Raw genomic sequence first — 27908 nt, 5'->3', positions numbered from 1 at the left:
AGACTTCCAGTGAGCCTTGCCACATCCCCATCTGACTCGAAGCCATTCATCAGCCTGCCGAGCCTATCAATGACATGTCCCCCATCAGGGCTCCTATAAAATCAGCCCCTTTCCCATGAAACATCAGCAAACATTTTGACGGCTCTGGCTTTTCCCCCCTCTGGATTTCTGGAGTCTCTGACCCTCACACCACCCGCCACCGCTTCAACCCTCACCCCCACCACCTCTCCTCCACTATCACCACCACCACCATCTTCTCTTCTCTCTCTCTCTCACTTGCTCTCTCTGTGTAGCCAGCACATTGTATGCGTCTCAGTGACAGGCAGTGCTCTCAGAGATTCCGAGGGAGCTGAGGAGGGGGAATCCTGCTCAAAGCCATTTTCTCAGAGGAGCCCTGGGGACACTGGATGGGAAGAGGATGCACTGTGGGCTGCTCGAAGAGCCTGATATGGAATCCACAGGTTGGTTCTTGCCGCACTGCCCCTGGCTTTCGGGATGCTTGGGAGCCTGGGCAGTTTTGGGACTCAAGCCTTGGAAATGTGTGACCTCAACCTTACTGTAGAGAATTTTTTTTTTTAACATTTAATTTTTTTTTTTTAATCCTTCAGCAGGACAGCTTGGTGACTTTAACTTATTAGAGATAAACAGCTGGAGGGCTATTTTCATCTTTTTCGTTGCTTCAAAGGATGCATGCCAACAATGTAATGTTCAACCTTTGCATCATAATGAACTTTTGAGTGGCATCTGAGTCACTTGGAATTTAAATGTGAGATTTTTGGTCCTTGCTTCTAATTCTTTCAAGAGGTTTGGAGACATTTTTTTGTGGTGAATGAGGGTAAAAGTCGAGGCCCAGAGCTGCACCTGTTGTATGCACCGAGCTCCGTTTATTTTGTCCGCTGTTTAAAAGTAGCATAAGGTGAAAAGCATTGCTACAGAAGTGTGTGTGTGAGATTTTTTTTAAACAGTGCTAGTGTATGTGTTACTGGAAACAGTTGGTTAATTACTGCTAAATCTCAGTTCACCTTTTTTTTCTTTGATTTAAAGTGAAATTGGGTCTATTCCCAACACATCTCGCTTGTGATTAGGCCTAAAGTTTTTAACACTAAATACACCAAGACTATCAATCTTCTAGGTTCAGGAGCTTAGTAGCTGCGTATTAAAATACAATAACAATCTAATGACAATCTTTCCTTGATTAAAACTTGTATCTTATCAAACCATCTAGATTTTCTCTTGTGGATGTTCTCTGATGATATTCAGCACCACACAAGAAACGATCTTTGATCCGTCTCGCCTTTAGATTGGATTTAATCCAATTATTTAGACCTACTCAAGCTGCGCACAAAACAAACCGTCCAATTATAACAGCCTAGCTCGAGGATAGCTTTTATTATTAAGACAACTTTGGACAATTAACGTTTCTGTTTATAACCGGATAAATTATAACCGAGTAGCAGATAATAGCTGAAGGAGAATTCATTTCTGAGAAGATGTATTTTGTTGTGGCCTAATTATCCATTAGGCCCAACTGCTTTTCGGCAATCCTTCAAACACTCGGTGTGTAATGAAACCCTGAAGATTTTTTTTTTTTTTTAAAGTTTCATTAGAACATTTTTGAGCCTTCATTATTTACATTTATTTCCAGTAATGTGACCCGACTCCTAAATTTATTATTATAAAAAGGCATATCTATCTATCTATCTATCTATCTATCTATCTATCTATCTATGCCTTTTTAAAATAATAATATAATTATTATAGAATGACAAGGATCTGTGGTAATTAATAAAAAATAGTTTGTGGCAGTATAGAATATATATATATATATATATATATATATATATATATATATATATACACTGCCACAAACTATTTTTTTATTAGTTACCACAGTTTGTGGCAGTATAGAATATATATATATATATATATACTGCCACAAACTATTTTTTTATTAGTTACCACAGTTTGTGGCAGTATAGAGTGTGTGTGTGTATATATATATATATATATATATATATATATATATATATATATATATATATATATATATACTGCCACAAACTATTTTTTTATTAGTTACCACAGTTTGTGGCAGTATAGAATATATATATATATATATATATATATATATATATATATATATATATATATATATACACACTATACTGCAGCAAACTATTATTTTTTATTAATTACCACAGACCCTTGTCATTCTACACGATTATGAATGTCTGTAAATAATTGTTCTTCCATTGAAACTTCAGAGAAAGTTTGTCTGAACTCGAGTCCTTACCGACGCACATCCTTGGCAACCGCTGCTATGGTGATAGTAGTCACGGCCTGTGCCGGAAACCGTAACGCCGGGCCTCGAGCTGTGTCCAAAACCGAGCCTGTTGTCGCACTGAACGCTGCACGTGCACAGTTTTGACACTGATATTTAGTGTGGTCTTATGGTGCGCGTGCTTCACCTGAGTTGCGGCAACAACCCGGAAACGGACCGGAACAGTGCTGAGCGCGCGGACTCAGCGGAGGTGATAATTCGACGCACGCGCGTTTCATTCGGTCCGGACACAAGCGCGCGACAGGCAGAACACCATCAGCTGCTCCAAAGCCCGACAAGAAAGAGCTTCTGCGCATGCGCGCCGTTGCACGTCCATCAATTCATATTTCTTCATATGAGATGTTTTCTGAGCCTAAAATATCCTGTCAGAAGTTTTACTGAAGTATTTTATGATGAGACAATTTAGCCTAAACCTTTAAAATATGCTACCTGTAGGCTAGTTTCCTGTTGGAGTATTTTTTTTTCTCTGATAAAGTCAGTAGAAATAAACAAAATAGCACAAACTGCTTGTGGTATTGTTTAACAAAGGCCTATAAATGATCCCTGGGGAAAAGTAGTTTGATAAAGCAGGGCAAATCATTAGAACAGGCATTTATATGACAAGAAGTGTCCATAGAAGAAACCCACTAATCTCTCAGATTAATCCCAGCTTTATTGTTGTTGCTTATATTGTTAAAAATGGAACAGGTTGTTGGACCCTCCTAGTTTTCCAATAAACTTGCATTTCCAGTTAATCCTCCAGGGCTGTTCAAATTGAGCATCATGAAAATGTCTATTCCTTGCTTTTCCACAGAATTTCACAAACTAAAAAAAAAAAACCTTAATTATTGTATTTTACACCAACTCTTTTTTCATCCAACCCAGTTTACAGCTGTTGCGTTATGCAGTCATGCATATGACTGTGAAAAAAGCAGGACTAGTATTAAAAAAAAGTTGACTTTCTCTTTGATGAAAATGAGTTGTGTATGTGAAAAGAACATTTCCACTTGTACACTTTGACAGAGAGCTGGATTGAAAGGTGCCTGAATGAAAGCGAGAGCAAACCCTATTCCAGCCACACATCCCTGGGGAACATGTCCACAGATGAAAGTAAGCCGTGACACTTCAATACACAACCCGTTGATAACATTTTTACAAACTGTCAATTATTAGGTTTCATTTTTTTCCCATAAAAACAAGAGATTTAAAAAAAAAAAAAGGTGATGTGAAGACATGATTTAATTGGATGGATTTTTAAATTCAAAACCAAAATGTAACCAAATTTAAAATCATATTTTTAATTCCGGAATTGTTTTGTTTGTTTTTTTAATAATCTGTCAAAGACGAAGAGAAGGAAAATAACCGGGCATCTAAACGTCATTCCACACCTGCAACTTTACAATGGTGAGTTTGCAGTTACTCAGCCTTATTCATCAGTTTCATGTACTGGGCTGTTAAAACTTCAATGTTAAGTATGACACTTCATGAGACAGAGAGAGATTCATTCACAGCAAAAAAAAGCCCAGTGTTGATTTCATAAGCACAGCTGGATATAAGTGGACGCTGTAACACTTTCTACATCACTGTAGTTCTTTATTTGACCCTGAGGATTTTTGTTGTGTGCACAGGATTTATTTTTGTTTTCATTCTGGTCCAATGGTAGACATAGCTGTGCCAGTGACTATTTAAAAGATACCAATACCTACGGTTTTAATCGCTTTAAGCTCAGAATTGGAGTTCACTGTAACATCAGCTCCTTTCTGCCAAGATGTTGGATGATGACTTTTAAAAGCCTACTCAGTGATGTAAAGAATAAAACAATGTCGTATGCTGTAAATCAAAACAGACGAGGGCCTGCTATACTGTACATCCACCCAGCAAGCTTTACTCACCCTTTGCTGACATTATTATTATTATTATTATTATTATTATTATTATTATTATTATTATTGTTGTTGTTTTCTTAATGAAGGTGTCTTACATTACAGTTGTACCAACTTCACAAGGTATATATGGTTTATATGTGACATAAAAATCCAGAATTATGTTACAGAGTATAACTGAAATATTATTCGTGAGAAAACCCTTCTTGAGAACTGAATTAAGTTTCCAACCCATGAAGCTGAAGAACTGATTAATTAATGTTTTCTTAAAAGGAATATGCCAGTAATATCATGGCTAATAAATATTCATATTTGTGAGTTTCTAGATATGAATCAAAAGCATTTATTATATGACTGTTGTGAGGTCCAAGCCAGAAATGAAAACGATTTCATTAAATGTGATTGATTGTTATTTAGATACAAAAAGCCCATGTGTGTGAATAATAATAATAATAATAATAAACTCTGCAAATGCAATCTCTCAACCTGTTAACAATTTTGAATAACAACTGTATATGGCATATTATGAATACAAATTCGCTATTGAATGCTATATATTTGCCTCATATATGCCATTGTTTTATTTATGGTTTTAATTTTGCAATTTTTTAAAAAACATTTTTCATCTGTTTTATAGTCAGGGATGTTTTACTGTTTAAAAAAAAAAGCATGCCTAGAACTAACTTCAAGCGTACATTTTTGCTGCCGTTTCTTGTATTTTTCCGCCAAAAGTTGTAAAGTGGTTAATCAAGACTGAATTGCTAGTCAATCAAAATGGAAACTCATTCCAAAATGATTAGACACAGTTCTAGTGTGCTTACTGACTTCAGTTAATACAAATTTAGCTTTCATCGCTTCAGTACAATGTCAGTATTTTTGAAAAGTTCCTCATAAATGGTATGCAACAGAATGTTCGAACCTTTGTGTTGATGAGATGGTTTTCACCAGGTTGGAGGAGAACTATGAGATTGCTGAGGGTGTGTGTGTCCCTCGCAGTGCACTTTACATGCACTATCTAGACTTCTGTGAGAAGCATGGCACTCAGCCTGTCAATGCTGCCAGTTTTGGGAAGGTAAGCTCTCACAAACCAGTTATTCTGAGCATTATAGCTGAATTGTGTCATGGGATTATTTTTAAGAGACATACAGTACTTCAGTTTAGCATCAGTTTCAGATGCTAAATGCATTTGGATGGCTTTAATACATTTGTAATAGTACAAGTGACGGTTGAAGCATATAATATGAATGGAGTTGAACAGGTAAGTGTTAATGGCCTTGCTCAAGCCCTTTTAGACATTTGTGCAAAACCACTACCCTTTAATAGAATAGCAGAACATTACTGTCACTTTTATTATTATTATTATTATTATTATTATTATTTTGTGACAAACTAACAGTCTAACCCTATAAACATGCTTCCCCTTGTTCCCACAATCTGTCCAAGCACCTCCTTACGTCGGCACCACCTGACATCCCTGCCCCATTCCCCAGCTCCTGTCCGAGGATATTGAAAAAGAGAGGGGGCCTGGATTAATGTGTAATTAAAGGAAATTTGGAAGGGTGAGATGTTGCGGAATGTTAGATCAGTGGCTGAAGCAGCGTGGGGTGTCCTTTAGGAAGGCTTCATTGATTCAGGACAAAAAAGAGAGAGAGAGCTGGGGCTGCCTCCCTGTCTGCTCATTTATCAAGCCGAGCCTGACAGAAACTTCACAGCTTGGCCCCTTTTTTCATCCCACACAATGGAGAACTCCACTGTTTGCTAAAGTTTCTGCACCGGGAGCTGGACCAAGGAGCCAATCTCATGGACAAAAAAACAGAACAGAGAGAGACAGACGCTCAGAGAAAGACATAGGAAAAAGGAAAAAAATGGAAAGAAGAGCTGTTGGATATGAATTTTGCGAATGTGACAACTGGCAAGAACTTCAGTGGTCAAACAGAGAGGCGTCTTTCATGCACTGCAAATTCTCCTCCTTTCATGTTGGACATGTCCAGTAGATTTAAGTAAACTGTCTAACTTGTAAGCAGTTTGCGAATGTGAAGGAAGAACAATGTGTGATCTGCAGTAAATGATTTCTTGTGCCCTTTCCTATATAGATAATAAGACAGCAGTTTCCTCAGTTAACGACACGAAGGCTGGGAACCAGGGGCCAATCAAAGTGAGTGTTCACAAACTGACACTGTCTGTGTATTATTTTCTCATGTTATGTGATAATTCTGTTTACTTTTCTAACACGACAAATGAATAATTACTCTGTTGTGTCAGTACATTTATCTCAGTTCTCTCTCTCTCTCTCTCTCTCTCTCTCTCTCTCTCTCTCTCTCTCTCTCAGGTACCACTACTATGGCCTAGCAGTGAAGGAGAGCTCACAGTACTATGATGTGATGTACTCCAAGAAGGGTGGCGCCTGGGTAAACGAGACAGGCAAGAAAGAGGTTACCAAGCAGACAGTGGCGTATTCACCCCGCTCCAAACTGGGCACTCTGCTGCCAGAATTTCCAAATGTCAAAGACCTAAATCTGCCTGCCATTCTGCCAGAACAGAAGGTAAATAGAGCACTAAAAAACCCAGTGACTATCTTCTTCTTTAGCCAGCCGACCCACCCCCCATCTCTTCTCATACACCCACCCCTCCTGCTTCCCCTTTCATCTGCCCCCTGCACCTTTTCTGGGTCTGGATTTAAACAAGGGCCCAGAGGATTTATAATGCTGGGTCCTAGCAAACTCTTAATCTTTCAAGTAGATAATAAGATCTCAAACACAACAAAGTACAGACTCTAGCTGTCCTGCTTTAAATAAGGAGCTGTAATTTGAAATGGTTTACGGCTTGCTGATCTCCAAAGCCACTTTTTATACACCGCATTTGACTAAAATTTGTGACCAGCTTTATTGGCAAAAGTATTTTATGTGTCATTTATTTTGTAATTAATATATTTTGTTAGAACTTTTACGGCAGGTGTTCAGGAGGAATGAGAGGTCATAATACAAAAAAAAAACAACAAACATTTTATTTCATTTATTACATTGTCATTAAGTCTCATTTAAATGACCTGTTTTATTCACAGGTTTCAACGTTTATCATGATGTACAGAACTCACTGCCAGAGAATACTAGACACCGTCATACGAGCCAATTTTGATGAGGTTTGTGTATCTCAGTTTTTTTTTCTTTTTCACTGGATGAACTGAAACTTATTGACACCTGTGGTCTTTTATCACAACCCAAAGATTTGTTCTCACAGTGGAGATCAGGGTTTAATAATTCCCATTCTGTGTGTGTGTGTGTGTGTGTAGGTCCAGAGCTTCCTGTTGCATTTTTGGCAAGGCATGCCTCCACACATGCTGCCTGTCTTGGGCTCATCTACTGTAGTAAACATTGTAGGTGTGTGTGACTCCATCTTATACAAAGCCATTTCAGGAGTCCTCATGCCCACAGTCCTGCAGGCCCTGCCTGATAGGTGAGTGTTTGCTGTCCATTTGTATGTGTGTGTATGTGTATATTAGGTCCTATGGTCCTATTACTATTCTCCATTGACTTCTTAACTACTCGAATTCTTCTAATGTTTTGCCCTTTGACTGAAAAAGTTATCCTGATGTGGAACAATTGAAACAAAAATGGTATAACATTTTGCTCAAACATATTTATATATGTACACATACAACCCCAAATCAGAAAAAGTTGGGACGGTATGTTTAAATTGAAATTAAAACTGAAAACGATTTGTAAATAATATTTGGCCTGTATTTCACTCAAAACAATACAACAGCACATTATTTGATGTTTTACCTCATGAAGTTTGTTGCTGTTGTTTTTTCTTCAAAATAAGCATTTATATCAGTTTTGATTCTTGTAACACATTTCATAAAAAGTTGAGATGGTAAAGCATTTACCATTTTATCATGCTGCATTCCTTCTCACAATACTTAAAAGATGTTTAGAGACTGAAGAACCAATTGATGAAGCATTTCAGGTGTTATTTTGTCCCATTCTTCCTGCCAACAGGTCTTAAGGTGTTCAACAATACGGGGCCATCAGTGTCATATTTTTCATTTAAAAATTCACCACACATTCTCTATACATAGTTTTCACTGACGTCACGGCATTCCGGGGAACGCCTTCCAGCCGCCATCTTGTGGGGCAAACAAAACGGACCATCGCTATTACCGGCTACGTTATCTCGGACAAATTTATGAAGTTATATAGTCAGTTTTCTAAAATAAAGATCAATGTTGGCAAAATCAAGCAAACGGAAGTATATGGATACATTGGACGACATCTCATGACAACGGTATGCAGCCAAACTGGCCTTGATTGGGGGAATTGACCCCTACGAAGTGGACAAAGATGCATTTTCAAGTGACTATGCAGGGCTGCCATCCATATCGTACCCTGATATTGTGAACTATTTCGTGAATAGTAAAAGTGCCTACACACTTGACGACCTCAAAGCATACAAGTCGCTGGAGTCATACAATTATTTTGTCTGTGGTTGGGTCCGTGAAGTCCACCATATAAAAACAAGTGACAGTCGTGTCCTAATTACAGCCAAGGTATGTAAACATTGGAATTTTAGAGCTCTCAACACTGCATATAAATATATGTGTGTGTATAATATCGAGTTGATTTAAATCGGAATTGATTTAAATCGGAAAGCTGCGCACATTTGCGCGAAGCTGCGCAAATGTGCGCAGCTTTCCGATTCACTGTTTTTTTTCTCATCCTTATACTTCCTATGTTTCATGGACTGTAACGGATTTGCAATTGATTGTTTATTTAAACAATTTACCACTTATAAAATGATCGGAGCAGACTTTGCTGTGTTTGGAAGGCTGATAATCCTTGCGGTTGATTCTCGCAAGCCATAGATTTCTCCTTTGTATGCTGAGTTTCTTTGTTTGCTCGCCTTCGTGCTCCCGTACAGTGGGAATTCCATAAAAGCTCCGCTTGACGTCATCATCTGACCTATTACGACAGCCATGAATACAACAGGTGTGCACCATTGCTAGCTTTAAATAGCCTGCTTGGGTTCTTTTGAAGACTTTGTACTCGCGCGTTACAATGTGTGCTCAGTGACCCGTACGGTAAGCTTGACCCGCAAGATGGCCGCCACTAGGGAATCCCCGACTCTGTGACGTCATGTGAAAACTATCCATTGGGGACAGAGAGGACAGGCACCCTCTTCTTCCACAGTCATGCCTTTGTAATGTGTGCAGAATGTGGTTTTGCATTGTCTTGTTGAAAGCTCACTTTAAGAGATGTTATCTTGAAGGCAGCATATGTAGCGCCAAAAACTCAATGTACTTTTCTGCATTAATGCTGCCATCACAGAAGTGAAAGTTACCTTATCAAGGGCACTGACACAAGCCCATACCATGACAGACCCTGGCTTTTGGACTTGTTGCTGCTAACAGCCTGGATGGTCCTTTTCGTCTTTCATCCAGAGAACATGGCATCCATTTTTTCCTAAAAAAGACCTGAAATACTGATTCGTCTGAACACAGTTCATGTTTCCACAATATGATGGTGCATCCCCGATGCCTCCGAGCCCAGAGAAGTTGACAGCACTTCTGGAAACAGTTAACATAAGGCTTCCTTTTTGCACAGTAAAGTTTTAAGTGGCATTTGTGGATGTAACTCCGTATTGTAGTTCTTGACAAAGGTTTGCCAAAGTAATCCCAAGCCCATGTGGTTATATCAGATATAGATGAAGACGGTTCTTGATCCACTACCATCTGAGGGATCAGAGATTATGGGTCTTCAGCTTAGGCTTGCGCCCTTGCCCTTTTGATCGCAAAATAGACTCATTAGTGGAGCTGAGCACTGCTTCAGGTTCATGAAGCTGCCTTGGGTTGAATTTCTGTATACCCTTGCATACACTCATCTTCCTTTTTCTGGTACATTGTTAATTTTTTTTAACTTAAGGTGTTGTGTGCACATCATCTTTTATGGCACCTCTTGGCCAATTTAGTTATTTGTGTAATTTTGTCTGTCTATCTACAGTACCCTTCATAGTTGATGACACCTTTCATGGAATTAAGAAGCACAGTTGTATCTATATATCCCTTTATGCACTGAAATTCCTCCAGATTCCTTGATTCATTTAATGATGATATGCACCAGAGAAAGTGAAATATCCAAATCCCTTCATATCTTTCTTTGAGGAACCTTGTTTTCCAACATTTCAATTATTTTGCTATCTATTTGTGGACAAACTGGAGATCCTCGGCCCATTTTTGCTCCTCAAAGACTTTTCCTGGATACTGATTTTGTACCAAATCATGATTACAATCACTTGATGACATCACCTGTTTCAAATCACATCATTATTTAATTGTTTTACCTCATTACTAGCCCTAAATTCCCCCCATTCCAACTTTATTTGGAATGTGCTACAGGCCTGAAATGGAGGAATGGATGTATATTAACAAATGACATGAAGTTGATCAGATAAAACATAAAATATCTTGGGTTCATGCTGTCTGTAATGAAATTCAAGTCAAAGTAAATTTAGAAATCGCTGCTTTCTTTTTTAAATTTTTTTTAGTTTTCCATACCGTCCCAACTTTTTCTGATTTGGGGTTGTATTTTCATTAATTGGTGATTATTTCCTCACCAGTGTAAGAGCACAGAGAGAGCAGACAAGTGAAGCAACAACGATAAGGCTCATATTTAAATATCTTGCGACTTTTACCTGTGGATGATGCTGACTATCAGACTGATTTTCTGCTGTAACTTTATACACTACCGTTCAAAAGTTTGGGGTCACCCAGACAATTTTGTGTTTTCCATGAAAAGTCACACTTTTATTTACCACCATAAGTTATAAAATGAATAGAAAATATAGTCAAGACATTTTTCTGGCCATTTTGAGCATTTAATCGACCCCACAAATGTGATGCTCCAGAAACTCAATCTGCTCAAAGGAAGGTCAGTTTTATAGCTTCTCTAAAGAGCTCAACTGTTTTCAGCTGTGCTAACATGATTGTACAAGGGTTTTCTAATCATCCATTAGCCTTCTGAGGCAATGAGCAAACACATTGTACCATTAGAACACTGGAGTGAGAGTTGCTGGAAATGGGCCTCTATACACCTATGGAGATATTGCACCAAAAACCAGACCTTTGCAGCTAGAATAGTCATTTACCACATTAGCAATGTATAGAGTGGATTTCTGATTAGTTTAAAGTGATCTTCATTGAAAAGAACAGTGCTTTTCTTTCAAAAATAAGGACATTTCAAAGTGACCCCAAACTTTTGAACGGTAGTGTACCTTACTGAAATTTGTCAGCAATATTGTTAAATTCATTAGATGATAAATGTAGATGTAAGCAGGGCATCAGAAGAAAAAAACTTTATTTGTCACACGCACTCTTCAAGCACAGTGAAATTCATCCCATCTGAAGCAGTGAACACACGCACACACACCCAGAGCAGTGGGCAGCCACACTAGAGCACCCAGGGAGCAGTCAGGGGTCAGGTACCTTGCTCAAGGGCACCTCAGCCCAAGGCCGCCCCACGTTAACCTAACTGCATGTCTTTGGATTGTGGGGGAAACCGGAGCACCCGGAGGAAACCCACGCAGACATGCAAACTCCACACAGAAAGGCCCTTGCTGGCCGCTGGATTCGAACCCGGAACCTTCTTGCTGTGAAGCGACCATGCTAACCACTACACCACCATGCCGATCAGGTTGTTGGACCTAGATTTTAACCAGCATTTAAAATGCTAATACTGTACTTGTGATTGAGACATGCACAGAAAGAGAGCAAATTTTATATACAGGTCCTTCTCAAAAAATTAGCATATTGTGATAAAGTTCATTATTTTCCATAATGTAATGATAAAAATTAAACTTTCATATATTTTAGATTCATTGCACACCAACTGAAATATTTCAGGTCTTTTATTGTTTTAATACTGATTATTTTGGCATACAGCTCATGAAAACCCAAAATTCCTATCTCAAAAAATTAGCATATCATGAAAAGGTACTCTAAACGAGCTATTAACCTAATCATCTGAATCAACGACTTAACTCTAAACACCTGCAAAAGATTCCTGAGGCTTTTAAAAACTCCCAGTCTGGTTCATTACTCAAAACCGCAATCATGGGTAAGACTGCCGACCTGACTGCTGTCCAGAAGGTCATCATTGACACCCTCAAGCAAGATGGTAAGACACAGAAAGAAATCTCTGAGCGAATAGGCTGTTCCCAGAGTGCTGTATCAAGGCACCTCAGTGGGACGTCTGTGGGAAGGAAAAAGTGTGGCAGAAAATGCTGCACAACCAGAAGAGGTGACCTGACCCTGAGGAAGATTGTGGAGAATGGCCGATTCCAGACCTTGGGGGACCTGTGGAAGCAGTGGACTGAGTCTGGAGTAGAAACATCCAGAGCCACCGTGCACAGGTGTGTGCAGGAAATGGGCTACAGAGAAGCAGCACTGGACTGTTGCTCAGTGGTCCAAAGTACTTTTTTTGGATGAAAGCAAATTTTGCATGTCATTCGGAAATCAAGGTGCCAGAGTCTGGAGGAAGACTGGGGAGAAGGAAATGCCAAAATGCCTGAAGTCCAATGTCAAGTACCCACAGTCAGTGATGGTCTGGGGTGCCATGACAGCTGCTGGTGTTGGTCCACTGTGTTTTATCAAAGGCAGGGTCAATGCAGCTAGCTATCAGGAGATTTTGGAGCACTTCATGCTGCCATCTGCTGAAAAGCTTTATGGAGATGAAGATTTCATTTTTCAGCACGACCTGGCACCTGCTCACAGTGCCAAAACCACTGGTAAATGGTTTACTGACCATGGTATTATTGTGCTCAATTGGCCTGCCAACTATCCTGACCTCAACCCCATAGAGAATCTGTGGGGTATTGTGAAGAGGAAGTTGAGAGACACCAGACCCAACACTGTGGATGAGCTTAAGGCCGCTATCGAAGCATCCTGGGCCTCCATAACACCTCAGCAGTGCCACAGGCTGATCGCCTCCATGCCACGTCGCATTGAAGCAGTCATTTCTGCCAAAGGATTCCCGACCAAGTATTGAGTGCATAACTGAACATAATTATTTGAAGGTTGACTTCTTTTGTATTAAAAACACTTTTTTTATTGGTCAGATGAAATATGCTAATTTTTTGAGATAGAGATTTTTGGTTTTCCTTTACTTTTTTGCCAAAATCATCAATATTAAAACAATAAAAGGCTTGAACTACTTCAGTTGTGTGTAATGAATCTAAAATATATTAAAGTCTAATGTTTATGAGTACATTACAGAAAATAATGAACTTTATCACAATATGCTAATTTTTTGAGAAGGACCTGTATATATATATATATGTCCACGTGAGTCATCACACACAGCATGTTTACCTCAACAGTTTTTCTTTATATTCACTTTTTTAATCTCTTTTACTGACTTTTATATAAATTAAATGACATCACCATATTTATTTACATAATGTCTTTTTAATAATTAGCTGTACAAGTATTTCATTTTTTAAAATAAAATAATCGTTCTAATGGTCCATGTAGCCTGACTCAGGTCATCAGGAAATTTGCTAAACAGCTTGATGAGTGGTTGAGGGTGGCTCTGCACGATCTGCCCGAGAACCTGCGCAACATCAAGTTTGAATGTAAGTTTCATCTTACCTGCATTTATACTGAGTCTGGACTGTTGAGGTATCTTAAAGCAATGTGAAAGAAATGTTTAACTTTTTAATTTTTCAGTGTCTAGAAGATTCTCCCAGATCCTTAAGCGGCAAACGTCATTAAATCATCTTTGTCAGGTAAGACAAAATGACTTTGCATCCAGAAATAATATACATCTTTTGCGTTTCACTGTTTTCTCATATGAAATATACTGTATATCTTACCACATGTCCAATTATAGTTAGTCAGTTAGTTACAAAAAAATTAAATACATGATGTTAAACTGGGCTGCCAACTCTCACGCAATGAGCGTGAGACACACGCATTTGATTGTCTTCACACGCTCACACGCCATACCTCCGATTTCTCACGCTAGAAAAAAATCTAGTTTATCTATCTGATCTAGGCTACCCATTGCGTCGCGCCAACCACTTGCGATCGATCAATTGCGCCTTATGCACGGCTAAACAGGCAGAGAGGTGTTCCCTTCTGTACACACTCCCCTATGGTAGGTGGCGCATCTAATGATGCTGCACTCGCCGGAAGTTGGATAATTGCCTACCGTCAATTTAGAGGAAGAGGAGAGAGAAGAAGGTATTCGAGTTGAAGACGGGTGTCTCAGACAGGTTTGTACATATGCACGCCAATGTGTGGTGTTACTGGCGTAATTATGAACTTATATAAAGTTTCTTAATCGTTTTAGCCTATAAGTGTTGTGAGAATATTTAATGCCATATCGAGAACTGTGTACTAGGCATGCTAAATCATTATAGGCCTACTGCCGTGCCACAGCCTCTATCTTCCCCAACAAGCAGCACGGGAGAGCACCTCCTTAGCACACGTTTATTAAGGCGCATTTTTAGTTTGTTTACTGTATGTTATCCTACTTTATGACTTTATTTGAAGCCATACTGGAAATGTTGTAAAATAAAGCAAGTAAGAGATAATATTACAAATGCAAGAAGAGCCATTAGCCACCATACCTATTGTTTATTTACAGGGTATTTATTTTTAATTATTTATCTCATCTCATCTCATTATCTCTAGCCGCTTTATCCTGTTCTACAGGGTCGCAGGCAAGCTGGAGCCTATCCCAGCTGACTACGGGTGAAAGGCGGGGTACACCCTGGACAAGTCGCCAGGTCATCACAGGGCTGACACATAGACACAGACAACCATTCACACTCACATTCACACCTACGGTCAATTTAGAGTCACCGGTTAACCTAACTTGCATGTCTTTGGACTGTGGGGGAAACCGGAGCACCCGGAGGAAACCCACGCAGACACGAGGAGAACATGCAAACTCCGCACAGAAAGGCCCTCGCCGGCCACGGGGCTCGAACCCAGACCTTCTTGCTGTGAGGCGACAGCGCTAACCACTACACCACCGTGCCGCCTTTAATTATTTATGATGTATGTAATTTCTCAGTTAAAGTAAATAAAGCATGGTCACCTGTAATATCAAAGAACTTGAACTTGTGAATAATTAAAAAAAAAAGACAGAGAACAATATACTGAGGAGACAGGGTTTCAAAGAGGGCAAGACAGGTAGAGAATATTTGTCAGATAACAGGCCCTGACAAATGCTCTATTACTAATAAGAAACATAGATAAGGAATAAATTAATAAGAAATATATTAATATAGCTTATTTAAGTATGACCAAAATTTTTAAGCCCAACTTTGTGTGCACATTCCCACCTATGGCCAAGGTTCAGCTTTTTGTGTTTCAATACTGTTCAAACTTAATTATTTTAATGTTTCTTGTAGCACATGCACATTTTGCTTACTGTTTAAGCATTTTATTTGTTCTTTTGCTGTTGATATTTTTCCCCATGCCAATCTTCTGCTGAACCCAGTGGTGGGGAAAGCCCTTAAATGCATAATGAATAGTCAGTGAGGGACAATCTTATTTTTTGCAACAGTTATTAAAAACTTAACATTTAGTTTCAATTCAGAAGGTGTTTAGGCTTTGCTGATGAAATATTTTCAAACATGAACTTGCCTTTAAATCTGAAACACAGGTCTATAGGGCTACAGGAACATTGGCAGTCATCTGTAGTTTTCTAGTGTGGGGGCTTTTAAGCCAAAACTTGGTGCTTTTGTTGGCCACAAGCTGAAGGCCTGGCAAGTCAGGGTGTGTAAGAATGTAGGTATGGCATAGCAGGCCACTCCAAAAATCCACCAGAATGCAGGAACATCTACTAAATCCAAAATCCCCCCCCCCCCCCCCCCCCCCCCCATTGTCCATCTCCAGCTGGACGACCCACAAAAAAAACACCAGAATGCAGGGGGACAAGTGAATATCAAACTGAATACAAAATTCCCACTTACTGCATGGTGTGCGGAAAAATTTTGCCGTCAACCCCCCCCAAAAAAAAATCTCACTCCAAGGAATTTCGAAAAGTTGGCAGCCCTGTGTTAAATGAAATGCGATGTACTTAGAATTGCATCCCCACAACAGTTAAATAGTTTGAAAAGAACCAAAAGAAAAAAAGTTTTACAATAAACCTCTCTGTCTCCAGACCTGATCTGAAGAAGCCAGTTTATGGCATTTCGAGTTACACTAGGATGTATTTGAGTCAGTGGTGTGGGATTAAATATTACTGAGATGATCCGAATACTGATGACCAGAGGATATGGAAGAGGTAGTGATAAAAGCAGTGGGGTGGGGGGATTATTAGTGAATATTTATATCACGTTCATCTAAGAAGATGCAAACTTTTGAATATATATATGAGTGATTCCACGCTTATGGGTACTGAAATGGGGACATGAACTTATTTTTAAAAATTCACCTAAAACCATTTCTTTTTTTTACCATCAGGTCACAAAACATGTAATCTTTAATGAATGATATGTTAAAAGATAACTTTAATTTTCTGAGATGTAATAAAAACATATTTATATGCCAAAGTCAGAATGTAACAGAAGTGTTGTGGACATATATATTCTCAATTTTAACAATGTAGAATTACTTTTTGAAACATAGGAAGGTGATGTTTTAGCAAATATAATTAATAAGCATGTGTAGTAGAATAAACATACACATTCTTTCAATAAGATTAACATGGTATATAGCTAGATTGTAATTAATTTGTAACAGACGCGAGATGGACAATCGTAACAGAAGTAATGTAACAGACATCATTTTGGAACTCATACGCTTGACTTTGGCATATAAATATGTTTTTATTACATCTCAGAAAATTAAAGTTATCTTTTAACATATCATTCATTAAAGATTACATGTTTTGTGACCTGATGGTAAAAAAAGAAATGGTTTTAGGTGAATAAGTTCATGTCCCCATTTCAGTACTCATAAGCGTGGAATCACTCATATATATATATATATATATATATATATATATATATATATATATATATATATATATATAATGTGTGTGTGTAATTTTATATCAATATCCTAACATACACTGTTTTACCATTTTTGTTAATTTTAATAATAAATGAACATGTCTAAAACTTAACCCATTCAATGGTTTGTTGGTATAAATATTATGCTTTGTGTTCTTTATTTTGTATTAAAGTTTCCACTAAACTGAATTTTTTTTCACACTTCTCTACCTGCAGGCGTCACGGACTGTGATCCACAGTGCAGATATCACCTTTCAGATGCTGGAGGACTGGAGGAATGTAGATCTGAACAGCATCACTAAGCAGACACTTTACACGATGGAGGACTCGCGGGAGGACCAGAGACGACTCATAATCCAATGTGAGTGAGTGACTAAACAACTAATAGATTAATAATGTCTGCTAGAGAGATGAGGAAAGGGGCGTAAATTAAATTGTAGAAACAGCTTATTTTCTTCCCTAGAGTAAAAAGAGCAGTGTAGTCATATAAAACTAAACACAAAGGCTCAGGGCTAACTGCTCGTAACCTAACGAAAGGAATATTTTGGTCTTTTTACAGCTACTCTGATGTAATAAACGAGTCATCTCTGCTACCCATGTCGCACTTTGCTAGAATGTGAAGTTCATATGAGTTTATTAGTAGTGATTAACAGTGAATTGTTAGTATCTGTATTGGAAGTATTGTGCTCCAGGACAAGATTTACATTTTGATGTTTGATGTCAGTCTGATGTCACTCAGTAGCTGTAGTAGGTACCCAGGGCTGAATCATTCCCACGGTCATGAGAGGCAGTCTTTAATTAGAGCCGCTGAGAGGTTAACCGAGCTTACCCTCGAACTTTTAACAACCAGGGAGAACTTCAGACTCATTTCAGTGGCGAGCCACAAATGACTGATAAGTTCAAAGTTCAGAAATTGGCTTTTGGCACTGTATCATTGTTCAGAATTGTATTAAGGGGCATAATGTGTTAATTCATAACAAGTTCATGCCAACAGAGTTTGAATATATTTACTTATTGATATGGATATAAAAAAAAACCCTTGATCTTCAGTTTTTGAAAAATCCGCCCTTATGAAGTTTGTGTTTTAGCAAAGACATGCAGTAAACTGCATGACATTTTCTGCTATGCTCGTGGAAGCACTGCTTCGAAACATGAATGACTGTCGATGGATAATTAGCATTAACAAAGCACCCAGGAATTTAATTTTCTTTCCATTTAATCGCTCTCATCCTGATTTACTTCTCTCAGTGTATCAGGAGTTTGACCGGCTTCTAGAGGATCAGTCTCCCATTGAAGCATACATCGAGTGGCTGGACTCTATGGTGGACAGATGTGTTGTACGGGTCAGTTTAGCTTTTATGTCTTTTCAGTCGGTAGAAATATCAGCTATTAAACAAGACCACCTGTTCACAAATCACTCCCCTATTTAACAGTTATTCACAGAAGGCAAAGTGAATATCGGTGAATAATAACCAAGATGAAGTCGAGGTTATTATACACCAGTGATTATTAAAAAAAATAAACAACAGCTGTATCTTAAAAAATCATTTATTTCAAACTTCAAAAGCGGCATGCAAATGTAATGCACGCAGACTTGTGTCACTTATCTATGCCGACTCGCATAAAATACTTTGTTTTGAAATCGATGAAATAAATCACAATTCCACCTTACCTTTGAATAGTTTTCGACCAAACTTCGTAGCATCTTTAGTGCTTGTAGGAACGGCATTTTCTTTCATCATTTGTAATTCTTCCTTCGCTTACAGTGACAAAGCAATTGGCGGCCATTTTGCCGAGTTGCCTGAAGTGATTATCCAGAAATAACCCAAATTTTTCGACCAATCAGTGTGCGCGATTTTCTACAATCACCTGCATATTTATACTAAAAACACTTTTTCTTCTGCATGTTTAAAATTTAATCAGAAAATATAAACAACATAGTGTATGAAAAACCCAAGCCCTTTCCCTGTTTTTTCCTCTGTTTCGAAAGTACTTTCAAATTAATATGAATTTTCTTTTAAAATGATTTTTAACCCTTTCTTAAATATACCTTAGGTGCTCTTTTTAACAGCAGGGCTTCTGAAATGTGAAGCATCAGTCTAAATGCCAACCCTATTATGACAGGCTTATGCTGGGCCATTTGTGCTGCTGTTCCCCGACTTAATGATGTCTTCATGGCTTCTTTTGCACCCATTATATTGCAGATATAGGGTTGTAAAAATTTGGTCGCCTTGGGAACGTCCACTACCCAGCAGACAATAGTTGAATGGGAAGGCGTGTCCCTAGGGGAAAGTCAAATAGTTGACTTGTTGACATGTTTTTCGTTCCTCTGGGGTTAGACCCCAGCGTGGACTCTAAGGTTAAGGCCCTTGTCCTCCTCCCCCAAAGCTTTTCTCATGGTAATATTCCTTTAGGTGGCAGGGAAGAGACCTGGATCCTTGAAGAAGGTTGCTCAGCAGTTTCTTCTCATGTGGTCCTGTTTTGGGACAAGAGTGATCCGGGACATGACGCTGCACAGCGCCCCCAGCTTCGGTGAGTCTGCAAGAGCCGTGATATTCTACTACAGTCGCACTGGGGTGTAACCCCCATGAGATAGATATTTGAATGCCATGTGCTCATCTTAGCAGTCTTATTCACAATGTACCCATATTGAACATCCTGTCAGCACAATTAATACTGTTTGCTGTTGCTCTTCTACAGCCATATACTATAATGTATAATCCCACTATCTGGTATCATGCAGAATAGAATGGCTGTCTTTTGTATCTTGAAGTATTTTAGCTCAATTTCATATCAGCGGGTTTTTCTTGTCACTGTCTCCTCTGGCTTGTTCATTAAATCTAAATCTACATCCTGGTTTGTGTAACGCTGCTTTGTGACTTGTTAAAAGAACTATACAAGTAAAATTTTATTTTAAATGTGACTATCTTAAAACAAATTAAAATATTAATATTGTATTTTTCTTGAGGTTTTAAATAGCTGGTTCACTTTTTGCACTATTTCACTTTGCACTCATCTCTAGTCTAGTGTGACCTGAGGTCTATTTCTCTGAATTTATTCTCAAGAGCTTTCTCACAATCCAAATCTCAAAGCTTCATGTCAACATGGCTGCCGTGCTAACTCTTGGCTAACAGCAGTTCCGTGTCTAAAGCAAAGTAGCTGAAAGAAGGACTATAAGAAGAGGCGAGGACCCCCTCCTCTTCGGCTCTGTCTGTGAATATCAAAGACACAGCTGGTTGCAGTGTTTTGATAATGCAGCTCTTGATACAAAACAGCTAATTAACAAAGGCTAACCCCCCTCCGCAAGTGTTTCCTCCTGCTTCCCATTTTATGAGTGGGCAGTATTTGCGCCTGGTGCTCTGAATAGCCATGGGGTTTATAACGCACACACTGACTGGACTTACTTGTACAATGTGAGGATTGTGCTTCCCTCCCCCGGTTGTTATGAGTGAGGGCCTTTACATTATATTCGCACCAACGACTCTCAAAAAAAAGTGTGTGATTTCTGTCTAATCTATAATCATAGTTTGTAATCTGTATTCGTTAGAGGGTCTAACAAAAGCCTAACCAAGTATAGATTTCTGTACAACTAAGAAAGACTGTGTGTATCTTCTAATTCTTCTTCTTTTGGCTGCTCCCGAGTCGGGGTCGCCACAGCGGATCTTTCGTCTCCATCGCTCCCTGTCTTCCGCATCCTTCTCTACCACACCTGTCACTTTCATGTCCTCTCTCACCACATCCATGTATCTCCTCTTTGGCCTTCCTCGTTTTCGTGTGCCTGGCAGCTCCATCCTCAACATTCTCCTTCCAACATGCTCTGCATCTCTTCTCAGGATGTGCCCATACCATCTCAGTCTCATCTCTCTTAAGTTAATTCCCAAGCTGTCCACATGTGCTGTCCCTCTGATGTGCTTGTTCCTTATCCTGTCCCACCTCGTCACTCCCATCGCAAACCTTAACATCCTCAACTCCGCCACCTCCAACTTTGCCTCCTGTCTCTTCGTTAAGGGTACGGTCTCCACACGGGCTCAGATAGAGGGTGGGACGGGTGGGATTCGTCCCACCCAGATTTAAATTCACCTTGTTCGGTCCCCCCCACTTATAGGGAGGAAAAAACGTCTATGCTGTCTTTCTTTGCATAAGGCAAACCTCACGGAAAAATCAAAAGACTAATTACCATTCGGTTTATTGAGGTGCACAGCAGTACATACATATTTGCAACAACTCACATAAAACAAAACAAAGACTGATATTCAGTTGGTTGAGCTGCGCAGACTGCACAGGTTGCGAGCTCGAGCTTGGTTGCTATGGTTACCCACAACAAGTTTGACAGGCATATTGGGGACAGCTCCTAGTTCAGGACCCCAACACGGCATGATGAAGGGTGCCAAACCGAAAAGGCAGAAAATGATTGCATCGTTTTTTCAAAAAACAACGACTGTAAGTAAGGTGTGCCTTACTTTATGATATCACCTTGCAATTTTTTGATAGTCTGTTCAAAGTAATGTCGTAGTGAAAGTAAAATCGTACGGAGTAGAGATGCCTTTCTGATAGCCTCCTTCTTTCGGTGGTAGCCTGTAGATACAGTGCTCAGAAGCCAGTTTTAATGTTTAATCTGGCGTTCCCTGCCATAATTTCAGCGAGCATATTGTTTCATAAGGAAACTTTGCGAAGAGTTGTTGACTGACTGCCGCTCACGCAACACACAGGCATAGTTAGAAAGTCAACACGTTGACAACACGGGGTGGGGGTGGGGTTGGGGTTGGTTTGCTGGCAGCTTTGTGCCCCCCAGTTCAAAAAACGTATCTGCGCCCCTGGGTCTCCAATCCAGACATCACAGCTGGTCTCACTACTGCCTTATACAGCTTACCTTTCACTTTTGCTGGGACTTTCCTAAGAAAGACTCTGTGTATAAGCACAGAATATGGTACACTGTCATTTATTGTATATTCCTTGGTCCTGTATGTGCAGGCTCATTCCACTTGATTCATCTGATGTTTGATGACTATGTGCTGTACTTGCTGGAGTCACTGCACTGCCAGGAAAGAGCCAATGAGCTGATGAGAGCCATGAAGGGAGAGGGAACGACAGGTGAGTCAAAGGATATGGGCTGTCAGCTATCATGTCTTATATTCAAAAACATCTTTATTAAGAAACAAATAAACCTAGGAAATTAACATAAGGCATGGTAGAGTATGTAACGTCAGCATATGCAAAGCTAAAACAATGTAGATAAGTCAGAATGTATTTTACTGAGAGCAGAAGTGACAATAGCACATAATGCATAGTATAGGACCATCACTGTCATGTGTTATCATTAAAAGATGGCAGCGATTAACACTGTGTGTTCGGAGAGTGGTGGACAAATTAGTACCTTGGGCAGCCAGGACAAGCACATTTTGTGTAAGCTGTTAGTTATTTATTTGTGGTTGCTCAATGGGCAGAGCAAACGTCAAGCAAAAAAAAAAAGAAAAAGCCATACTCATTTTGTGTTAAGGAACCCATGATATTTTTTGAATGAACATTATGGCATCATAAGATTACAAAATGAAGCATATCGTGTATATGGTGTTCTGATGCCACTTAGGAGTACCTGTACACCTGCTCATTCATGCAGTTATCCAGTCACCCAATCATGTGGCAGACCAGGCGATGTGTTTTCAATCATCAGCTGTCCAGTTTCTGTGAGCCTGTGTCCAATGCAGCTACAGATTCCTGTTCTTGGCTGACAGGAGTGGAGCCTGCTTTTGGAGCCCATTCGGATTGTTGCCCATTCTGAGGTGCTTTTCTGCTCACCACAGTTACAAAAAGTGGTTGTCTGAGTTACCATAGCTTTCCTGTCAACTCAAACCATTCTGTCCATTTTCCTCTGTCCTCTCTCATCAGTAAAACATTCCTACCCGCAGAACTGCCGCTCACTGGATGTCTTCTTGTTTTCCCCAACATTATGTGTAAACTCTACCTAATATTGTGCATGAAAATTCCAGGAGATCATCAGTTTCTGAAATACTGTCTGGAACTGACATCAATGACACTAGCAAAGCTTATTGACCTGTATTATTGTGCATTTTATGCCTTGCACTTCTGCCACATGATTGCTGATTGGATAATTGCATGAATAACCAGGTGTACAGGCCTTCCAAATAAAGTATTGGGTTAAGCGTATGTTATGTATTGAGGTTTCTAAAGTTGCTTTCCTACAGCAGACAGTAGTGAGGATATGATGCTAAATGAGAGCACCTCCGTGTCCCCTGAACCCTACTCTCCTGCAAAGTCAGTGCCTTCAGTGGGAACGGTACCAGTAGCCACCAGCACCCCAACATCAGCCCAGTCCCCAGAATACAACAGTGTGTCTATTACCTCAGGTATGTAAGCATTCAAAAACTTCCGATTAATACGTAATCTTGGCAGTGTAAAAGGTTTCCTCTATCATTTATGTAATTAAAATGAGGTCCACGGGAGAAACACGTGTTTGTATATGTGTGTACTATACCAGGAGCTCTTCAGTCATATACATGGTCCCTTACATACACAGTGACCACGTCAGGAGGCAATCCCCCCGACGGAGGATCCCAGCTGTCCTGTATGCGTAGCAGCGCCCCAGTGCACCCTACCTCGTCTGCACACCGGATGCAAGTCTACCCATACAGAGACGAGCATGGGTGAGCCCATCACAAGAGATACAGATGAATGGTTCCAATAATCCTGATTTTATTAGCTATTGGTTTTGTTTTGTTTTTTCTTTCATGCTCTTTCTCCTAGCTACACGGGAAGCTACAACTACAGCAGCTACACAAACCAGCATCATCATGCCATTCAGAGCCAGTATCCAAGTCTGCCCCATGATGCAGGCCTCCCCACCCCACTGCACTATTCCTCTTACCACCGTTCCTCTGCACAGGTCAGCTGTCCACCAGAACTCACTCCTTTACTCTGAATATGCCAACAATGTGAAACTTTTCTCTAATAATGGCAGTGTCTTACCATCTATTGATTTCAAGCTTTGTTCAGTCCAATATACATCTTTATGCAACTGTAATGACTTCCAGTGTTTCATAATAGTTGCATAATAGTTGTGTATTCCCATTCATTGAAATGGAAATGGTAATGGAAGTGGATTCCACTCCTGCCTGTTTAATAGCATCTTACAAGGCCTGTTACGCTAATATGAATAAGAATGGTGTATGACAAACTGTGGTCATTAGCATGTGAAATGCTGAACTGTGTATAATGCAGAGAGGGCCATAGTAATGGATCATTTAGCCTGTGGGTGAACTGTGTCTCTGTCATTTCATTCCAAGTTAACGTATGTTCTTTTTTTCCAGGAATGTTTCTGTGCAAACAATTAGAAATAACATTTTAATTTGGTGGTCCTACAAAGAATTGTATGCGTTCTTCACCACCCTTAATTAGAACATGTGAGTCCAAAGTAAATAAATTACACGTGTTCTGCATTTAGTGTACTACTTCATGCAGAAACTGGCTACAAATTGCAGAAGATATGCACAAATTGCATTTTTATCGAACTGAAAGTGCCGAGCAGTGGTTAAACTGAACTGCACATGGAAAGGAAAGAGACTGCCAGGTTGGTGGCATCGTATATTGTAAGCCAAAGCAGACATAATAGCAATAGTAATTTCCTGTCAAGAGATCTTTGACCCAGCCTCAGTGCTGCCGAAGCAGCCGGGGTGAATCGCTCTCTCTACAGCGGATGCAGACACTGACAGGTGGCCTGGTCACAGCTCTGACAGCCCCCCACTCAACACCCCTCTACCCAACACTCAATAGCTGCCTCACAGAGCCCCAGCCAGCAAGCGGCAAACCAGACCGAGCACGCCTTTATTAAAATATTGTTATTCAATGGCCCCTTTTCTCTGCACGAACAAGAGGTCACTAAGCCTCATATCTTGGTCAGACCCCGGCTGACTTTCTTTTTCCATGCTGCAGTACTTCATAATGGTATGGACTGTGGACTGTTTCTATTTAGAGAGGACAGAGATTTTTATTTCCACTTTTCCTCCGTGTGTTTAAAACAAGCACAATGTCTGATCTTTGTCTGAGTGGATGCTTTCAGTAGGAAGTGATTTACACGACACAAATGGAACACTATGCTGGTTTCCTATTTGAAGACAGAAAGGATTTTTATGAAGCACACATGTCGACATGTATGATTTTAATTTTGTTTATGATCACTTGAGTTACCCATGGCAACAAAAATTTGATGTCAAGTCCCTAAATAGCGTCCCTGCTTAAATAATATTTCTTTAAACTCAACCTTATAACTTGCTTAATTGTATTGTTTATGGAAATAAATATGACGTCATATGTAAGGAATTAAACATTTCAGGATATGCTGTTGTTGCAAAAATATTGAAACACTCTGTTGATTATTTTCTAATAACATTAAGTCCTGAAGCTTTTTTTTAATGTTGTAGAACATCTGCAAAACAAGTTAGTTCCTGTTATTACATATACGTAGCATCTACAGTCATTCCCTCACCGGCTTCTCTTTAAGTTTCGTTCTCTTTAATTTAAGAAGAAGAAGAAGGGAAAAAAAGAGAAATTTCAAAGCCCTCTGTCATGATGACTTTCCTGTATCAGACACCTTAAAGGGCATATTCTGGACCAATTTCGTGGTTTTTTTATATGAAAGTATGTCCCTTTACACACTTATCCAGAAGGGTAATTTTGCACAAGGCCATCTGTCTACAGCAGAAAAAAAATAAAATAACAAAACGCGTCTGGAAAAATCCCAAGGGAGTCTGGAGCCAGATTCGTGATGTTATCTGCGGAAGTGCCAGCAGGCTGCGCGAGCTTTGCACGGTTTCAGTGCACAGTCTGTGTAGACCAAGCGCTCCCATTTCTCTCTCATTGTCCGGTCTTTTGGAAAACGATGAGTACTAATCTCATCAAGATTGGTGTTGCTACACCCTCCTACGATACATCTGTTAACCATTTTAATAATTACGCGATAACATTGAAGAAATTTGCAGAAAACCACCAGGACGTTTTCTCATAAACAAACCAGCACTGACGTAGGATTCAGAGGGAGGCGTCCCGCAGATGACGTCAAGAAAATCAGTGTTTGCCAGGAAATTCAAATGGCAAGTTTTTTCAGAGGTGGACCAATTCGCCTCAAATGGCTTGATTTCAACTGAATTTTTCTGGTATTGCGCAAGGTAAAAAAAATTGCAGAGAATGCAGAATGTGACAGATATTTGACCAAAGTTTAATATAAAATAGGAGAATTACATTGATCTTGCTCCTGAAATTACCCGTGATATGCACTTTAAATTTATAGGATATATACATCTGACTGAAGCGCAGACACTGGCATCTCCTTCCAAGAATGCTAGTACCTAAATATTTTCTCTAGAACTTCACCATACCAATGATTACACACTTTAAAAAAAAAAAAGTGGAGCATCCGCCATACAAGTCCACGTGTAGGTTGTTACTATAGAAATAATAACATATTAAAAGAAGCACCTTAATAATATAAACCTTGTGGTTGAAAATACGGAGTTATACAAAATTATTTGACACCTTTTGACCTATCATAATTGAGCATTGGATTAAGTATCTTTTATGCATTTTGTATTTTGTATAGCTTTTAATATCTCCTTAATATCTCTTTATTTCTCAAACTGATATGCAATTTAGTTCTGGTTATGACTAAATGAATTATGTGAAATTATAGCTAAAACGATACTTTTTCTAAACTGTTCTCTTGGCCAGATACCTTAAAATATGGTAGCTTTCAGTAACTGAAAAATGCTTACAGTGTATATAACATTACACATAAAAGATATATAGCATAAGCATGACAGCTAATCAGTCATCGTGTGTCTTTGAATTCTGAGACTTTTTTGCGATTTTGTTTAAAGTGCAGTTATGGAACATACATGACTGCAGTACACACACACACACACACACACACACACTGACTGTTTTTTCCCCTTTATTTCTTTAGTACTCACTGAACAGCCCAATGTCCCGCATGGAGCCATGTCTGATGGGTGGTACTCCTCGGCTGCATGCAACCCCAATGACCCCCCGCTGGCCAGATGTTCCCTCAGCCAACAGCTACTCCAGCACTCCTATGCACTCAACACGCTATGCCTCTACAGGGGACATGTACTCCTCTTTAACACCACGAAGGAACTCTGAATATGAGCATGCACAACACTTTCCTGGCTTTGCCTATATTAGTGGGGAAGCTACTACAGGGTGGGCCAAATAGCCAAATCTTTATAAAATATTTCGAAATATTCCCAGAGACGTGAGGAGTGTATCAGCATATGACAAAAGGAAGAACTCCAACAAGGCGAAGGAACACCCAGCGTCATCGTCCCAACATATGTGTCAGTGGAGGACTGAGAGGGGTTTCAGAAAGCAAGTGCATGCTTAAGGGTGTCCTCTGCGAGAGGTCCCAAACTGACTATTTCTCACCAAGCAGAATCATTGTGATGTGATGACAGTGCAGGTCAAGCCTAAGTGTGCCTTTTGATTATCATTAATTTTCATTCCTTCTCCAAACAATCTTGGAATGTGGGCTAGTTTTATTCTGAAAGTATGCATCTAACATGCTGCTGTCCCGCTGCTTGTGCGTCAGAGCAGCTCTTTAACAACATTAAAGATTTCATTATCTCGCTACGTCTCTGCGTTAGCTCTTGTGCTGACTG

General features: G+C 39.5%; 1 protein-coding gene across 2 annotated transcripts; it reads left to right on the top strand.

Annotated features, from left to right (window-relative positions):
- The first annotated feature begins 418 nt into the window (after positions 1-418).
- rfx4 (regulatory factor X, 4) lies at positions 419-27466 on the top strand. 2 transcript variants are annotated; one of them, XM_060922927.1, is made up of 18 exons: positions 419-461; positions 3344-3430; positions 3664-3724; positions 5152-5275; positions 6297-6358; positions 6533-6746; positions 7265-7342; positions 7493-7656; positions 13727-13827; positions 13922-13980; positions 17440-17584; positions 18472-18566; positions 19638-19755; positions 22195-22314; positions 23427-23588; positions 23723-23885; positions 23986-24124; positions 27197-27466. In XM_060922927.1, the coding sequence occupies exons 1-18, from the start codon at positions 419-421 to the stop codon at positions 27464-27466; spliced, it is 2205 nt and encodes a 734-aa protein (XP_060778910.1). The 2 variants fall into 2 exon arrangements, with proteins under 2 accessions (XP_060778910.1, XP_060778909.1); XM_060922926.1 differs by having other exon boundaries at positions 23720-23885.
- Positions 27467-27908: the final 442 nt, after the last annotated feature.

This window comes from Neoarius graeffei, chromosome 6 (assembly GCF_027579695.1).
Source record: "Neoarius graeffei isolate fNeoGra1 chromosome 6, fNeoGra1.pri, whole genome shotgun sequence".
NCBI lineage: Eukaryota > Metazoa > Chordata > Actinopteri > Siluriformes > Ariidae > Neoarius > Neoarius graeffei.
This window is presented reverse-complemented; position numbering and strand designations above follow the sequence as displayed.

Bases quoted from the DNA above. Each gene is read 5' to 3' on its own strand.
- rfx4 (XM_060922926.1), top strand. From the start codon at position 419: ATGCACTGTGGGCTGCTCGAAGAGCCTGATATGGAATCCACAG. The intron at 3,431-3,663 runs GTAAGCCGTGAC...AATCTGTCAAAG, and splicing joins GAACATGTCCACAGATGAAA to ACGAAGAGAAGGAAAATAAC. The intron at 6,359-6,532 runs GTGAGTGTTCAC...TCTCTCTCTCAG, and splicing joins GGAACCAGGGGCCAATCAAA to GTACCACTACTATGGCCTAG.